Source organism: Chiloscyllium plagiosum, chromosome 20 (genome assembly GCF_004010195.1).
Source record: "Chiloscyllium plagiosum isolate BGI_BamShark_2017 chromosome 20, ASM401019v2, whole genome shotgun sequence".
NCBI lineage: Eukaryota > Metazoa > Chordata > Chondrichthyes > Orectolobiformes > Hemiscylliidae > Chiloscyllium > Chiloscyllium plagiosum.
In genome coordinates, this window is record NC_057729.1 from 34476552 (window position 1) to 34482826 (window position 6275).

Sequence of the window (6275 nt, forward strand, 5' to 3'; positions counted from 1 at the left end):
CTTATAGTTGTTGCTCACTTCTGATTTACTATACAGACTCTTCTCCATTACACTGTATTGGGATTTGCTCTTAATCTCCCCTTTTCAAATCTAAAATTTGTTCTAATTTCTTTTCACTACTGGAGTTTGCTGTCTTGATACAAATCGCAAAGCCATAAATTGAATACTATAACAAGGTCCTTCCTTGTATCAAGATTCTGTGGCAGTAATAGAGTATGAAGCATACCAATTTTTTTAAAGGGTAAAATGGGGACATATATACCACAATTGCTCTTATGCTATAAATAAAGCAGTACAAATGCAAGGCCATTTGTTAAACAGACACTTTATTGCACAGATGAGCTTTTGAAACCTCAAAGGCCTCTTCTGAAACTGATGTACTGCTTATTGTAAGCAAGCTATGAAGTAAATTTATACCAGTGTCAGTTTAGTTTGACAAAACCATTCTAATGGAGTGGTTTATAAAAATAATATTTTTTTCTGCCAAAAAGAATGTCAATACAGTCTGGAGACTATAAAATGCTCTTCAGAATTATAGCAACATTTCACAGGGCTGGCCTTGAACAAGACAACTGTATATCTTCCACTCAAGTGAACCATGGATTAGCTCCAGGTAAAATGTCTTCTGTTTACATTGAAAATGCACTGGGAAAAAGTACCTATAATCATGATGAGAAAGTAGAAAGTTTGCTTCCTCAGTAAAATTGACCCCAATAGCACAATCTATTGAAAAAAACAGCTTATATGTCACAGCGTTGATGGAGAATTTCATATAAATAATGTGTGCACAAGCCAGCAAATCCAGCAGTGGTTGGTGTGGGTGAAGGTGATCAACAGGCATTATTACTGGGCACAGAGGAAGAGAAATGTAAAAGCTTACCTTGTTCTCAATGCACAGACAGAGATGCAAGTCACTCACTGAACAAAATGTTTTGAGTTCAGCCACAGATATTGCTCCACACCCAACAATATGGTTGATTTGAGCTCATCAATGGAGGCAATATTAATAGTTTTTCCCATACATATATGTAAAACAGGCCTCCAATGTCTTTCAATTGTCCTCTAGGTGTTTCCTTTCTCCTTTGAGAAGGTTAATACTGTTAAATCTTTCTATCCACGTTTATAATTTTCACTCATTGATCAAGACATGTGACCAGAACAAAAAAATGTCGACTGTCCAAATTAAGCGATGCATTTTTGAAATACTGAGGAGTTTCTTTTTTTTTTAAAGCCACATATTTATTTGAGGATTAGCATTGCTGGAGGGATTTATCAATCTTTCTGAGAATTAGTCATGAGCTATGTTATGATATTTTAAAAATTCCAAGTTTGACAGTTTTGCATTCCATCCAGCAAATGTTCATACCTTGTTAATGATGCTTCCAGGACAATCTAAGTAATATCTGCACAGAGGCCTCATATCACAATAAAATAAAACCATCAAAACCCTTGCACTGAGACCTATTGTTTCACACTGAGGTTATTGTGCTTATCTTTTTTTATAGCTGAGAACAAAGTTGACAGCACAAGAAATCCAACATTTTGCTTTGCTACTCCATGAGTATCGATCTGGTACATCAATTGAAGATTATTGTGCAGATCTTCTTCGCCTTTATGGAGAAAAACGGAAGTTCCTTCTTTTAGGTATAAGATTACATTGTGCTATCACAGCTGATGAATTCAACCTTAGACTAGATTAGACTAAAGAAAAATGTCTCTTCTTTTAGAAAAATCCATTTTAAAATGTATTTTATATGTAGAACAGAAACTGAAAGTGACAATTCAAAGTGAAAGGGGATTCTCAGGGCAAAGTAAGTTAGCAGTATCGCACTGTGTGATTGGAATTCAGCCTTACATGTAGCATAAGAACATAACATAAGAATGTAAGAACATGAGAAATAGGAGCAGGAGTAGGCCATCTGGCCCTTCGAGCCTGCTCCACCATTCAAATAGATCATGGCTGATCTTTTCATTGCCTTAGCTCTACAGACCCACTCACTGGCCATAACCCTTAATTCCTTTACTGTTCAAAAATCTCTCCATCTTTGCCTTGGAAAGATTCAACAAGGTAACCTCAATAGCTTCACTGGGAAGGGAATTCCACAGATTCACAATCCTTTGAGTGACGAAATTCTTCTTCAAATCAGTCCTAAATCTGCTCTCGCTTAGTTTGAGGCCATTCCCCCTAGTTTTAGCATTTTACATCTGTTGCCTTAATTGTCACATGGATTGCCTTACCTAAACCAATTCTGTTAAGAAAGATCCAGCCACTGTTTAGTTTCCAATAGGAATTAAGCATAGCATCAGTCAAACCCCTTTAGTTCTTGGAAAGCACATTTGATATAATAATTTAATGCATTTCTTCTACACAGTCAAAGATTCAAACTGATTGGTGCAAACAGAATAACAATGCTCTCTCTCAATTACAATAACACAGAATTAATTTATTTAATTTAGCACAATGTAACTAATTGCCCACACTCCCCAGTAAGTAAAATTCTTCACAACTAAAGCACATTTGGAAATAGGCCACTCGTAACTCAGATCTAAAGACCATTTCTTAATTCTAACTGGCTTAACTGAGGTGGAGATAGGAAGGTAGCAATCTGCCATCCCACCACCTGAGTAAAAACATTCCATTTCCAAACTCACCATGCGGAGAGCATTAATATTGGCAATCATGTCTGATGTTAAAGAAATGGGGAGGAGAGAATACAGATGCCATTTTCATAAGATTGTTCCTTTATTTGAAATTGAAACAATGCCCTTCGGACTGGGTTTATTGGTATATTTACAGGTAGTTTAATGTTGATCACATAACAAAAACTAATGGCTTGGCAGCATGATGGAATTGTGCTCTTTGTTCAGATTTTCCTTTTTCTCTTGATTTTTGTGGGGGAGGGGATATAATAAGCTTTGTGATTTCTACAGCGATTGCATTAAATTCAACCTGAAAATATGCTGCAGGTCACGGTGCTCACTTTGAGCAAAATTGATTATAGTATTGACTAACAGAGTTTGAACAAGAACATTCTTTTACTAGCATATGTGACAAAGAGCTGGTTGTAAGTGAGAGACAATTCACTGAAACCAAATAAGTACTCACCAGCAAAAGTCCATTTCCTTCACATTACCAAAATTCAGCATGGATCAATTAATACAGGTCAGAGACAGGCTCGGCTACTTATTCTACAGAATAGAAAAATAGTTTAAAGTTTATGATGCTGTTCTGAGAGGCTAAGCTATTGCATTAAGTACATCCAGCAGGCAAGATCCCTATCAACCTCAATTAAACTCAATCCTTTGATCTGTTTTGTAACTTACCTCAAGCAAAAATTTGAGTTAACCAATTTATATCTCATTCTTAACTTAGGGATGCGGGGCTTCATACCTGATAAAGACGCAAGCTACTTCGAGAGTTTCTTAGAAACCATTGGAATTAGAGATGGAAGAGGGATATTGACAGACAGTTTCGGAAGAATTAAGAGGAGCATGAGTAACACATCAGCATCTGCTGTGAGAGGTTATGACAGCTGGTCTCTGCATTCAGAAGCAGAACCCTTTGAAAGAACAATTCCAAACATTACGCATGACATCGAAGCCTTAGAATGTGATGCAGAAGATGATTTACTGTGAGCAATGTAAAGACCACCTATCAGTTTATTTAGGTATTTTAATTGATTACTTAAAAGTCTTCAGCTCAACAAAATGTGAAATCTGTATCAAGTTCATTTTTGCTTCCTGCTCCTGAAATTTAAAATGTGCTAAATGGTTACTGTTTTCTTAGTATTTAATATTTTAATACAACTGCAGCTGAAGCTCACTGAATGATGTTATATTAAACCATATTAAATTTCTCTTTCACTATAAACTGAGCCAAGACAATGACTTATTTTCTTTAAATATGTCAATGGCTAGAATTATTTGCTGTTTAAACATTTCAAGTGTTGGGATCATTTCTGGATCTCAACCATACTGCTGACTGTGACCCATCACCAGCACAATGTTCCAAGGTGCAACCAATTAACATGTGATCTCTGCATTCACTATCCAATTAGGGATGACGGGAAACCTACAAAAACAGGAAAGCCATAGTGCTGCCCATAGCAAAGGGAAGATGCTAGCCCCACTGTGAAAGCTGTGCTCTGCATGAGGTCAACATAAATTGGAGGTGCAATTCTCAGTAGATGAGTGATAGCCTATCCCTCTAGCCTAATGCTCTCTGGAGTATTAATGTACAGATGAGGTAAATTCACTAACAAGCCTTTGCTGCAGGAAAGCCTGCAGATTTCTATTTTGCATCCTCAAAATTATTATTTTTTTTGCTGATCTCAGCACCCTAACCTTCTTTTCTGCTTTCACCTCCACTGCATAAGTAAGCTGCAGACAAAGTGGGGTGCCATCTCAGATTTTTCAAACATGGCCACTCATTGTTGATTATTGGAGGGGAGGAGTTTGTAATCGCAGTTCCTAACATGGGCAGTCAACTGTTTGTAAGCAATTTTCAGAGAGATTATAAGATCTGTTAAAAAGCAACAGGTTAGATATGATGCTCTATTCAGTTAGGCAAAGAAAGAAAATATAAAACACATGACAGATGAGCAGATTTTATTACTCCCCCGCCCCCTGCAAAAAGTGATTCTGTAGAATGGATAAGCAAGGATAGTGGGATTGGACTATCCATTCCAATTTGAAACGAGGAATTAAGAGGGCTAAAAGGGGTCATGAAATATCTAGCAAACAAGGTAAAGGAAAGTCTCAAAGTCTTTTAATCCTATATTAGGAGCAAGAGGGTAACCAGAGAAAGGTTTGGTCCACTCAAGAACAAAAGAGGAAAGTTATGCGTGGAGTCAGAGAAAATGGGTGAGATTTTTAATGAATACTTTGTCTTGGTATTCACCGAGGAGAGGACATGATGGATGGTAAGGTTAGGGATAGATGTTTGATTACTCTCGGTCAAGTCGGCATAAAGAGGGAGGAAGTTTTGGATATTCTAAAAGGCATTACGGTAGAAAGTCCCCAGGTCTGGATAGGATCTATCCCAGGTTGCTGAGGGAAGTGAGAGAGGAATTAGTTGGGGCCTTAACAGATATCTTTGTAGCATCTATAAACACAGGTGAGGTCCCGGAGGACTGGAGAATTGCTAATATTGTCCCCTTGTTTAAGAAAGGTAGTAGGGATAATCCAAGTAATTATTGATTGGTGAGCCTGACGTCAATAGTAGGGAAGCTGTTGGAGAAGTTACTGAGGAACAGAATCTATTTACATTTGGAAGAAAATTGGATTATCAATGATATACAGTATGGTTTTGTGCAGGTGAGGTCATGTCTTATAAACTTAATAGAATTGTCTGAGGAAGTGACAAAGTTGATGAATGAGAGAAGTACTGTAATGTCATATACATGGACTTCAGTAAGGCGTTTGATAAGCTGGTAGACTGATCGAGAAAGTGAAGTTACATGGGGTCCAAGATGTACTAGCCAGATGGATAGAGAACTGGGTGGGCTGCAGGAGACAGAATGTAGTAGGGGAAGGGAGTTTCTGAAAATGGAGAACTGTGACCAGTGGTGTTCCACAGGGATCCATGTTGGGATCACTGTTATTTGTGATATACATAAATGATCTGGAGGAAGGTATTAGTGGTCTGATTAGCAAGTTTGCACATGACAGTAAGACTGTTGGAGTAGCAGATAGTGAAGGGAACTGTCAGAGAATACAGCAGAATATAGATAGACTGGAGAGGTGGGCAGAGAAATGGCAGAAGGAATTCAATCCAGGCAAATACAAGATAATGCATATTGAAAGATCCAAATCAAGAGCAAACCATACAGTAAATGGAAAAACCCTGGGGAAAATTGATGTACAGAAAGATCTGAGTGTTCAGGTGGCAAACAAGTTGATAGAGTGGTCAAGAAGGCATATGGCATGTTTCCCTTCACCGGATGGGGTGTTGAGTACAAGAGTTGGCAAGTCATGTATAGCTGCATAAGACTTTGGTTCGGCCACATTTGGAATACTGCGTACAGTTCTGGTCGCCACATTACCAAAAGGATGTGGATGCTTTGGAGAGGGTGGAGAGGAGGTTCACCAGGATGTTGCCTGTTATGGAGGGCACTAGCTATGAAGAGAGGTTGAGTAGATTAGGATTATTTAAATTAGCAAGATGGACGTTGAGGAGGGGAACTGATTGATGTCTACAAAATTATGAGAGGTATAGACAGGGTGGATAGCAAGAAGCTTTTTCCCAGAGTGGGAGAATAATTACTAGGGGTCAC

General features: G+C 38.1%; 1 protein-coding gene across 2 annotated transcripts in view; it reads left to right on the plus strand.

Moving 5' to 3' along the window:
* The window catches only part of ccm2l (CCM2 like scaffold protein), a 38976-nt gene extending 35121 nt beyond the window's left edge, over positions 1–3855 (plus strand). For both annotated transcript variants that reach the window (XM_043710493.1, XM_043710494.1), the window contains 2 exons: positions 1506–1644; positions 3374–3855. In XM_043710493.1, coding sequence (XP_043566428.1) covers positions 1506–1644; positions 3374–3636 — 402 coding nt within the window. In that variant the 3' untranslated portion in view covers positions 3637–3855. The remainder of the gene's footprint in view (positions 1–1505; positions 1645–3373) is intronic.
* The last annotated feature ends 2420 nt before the right edge of the window (positions 3856–6275 follow it).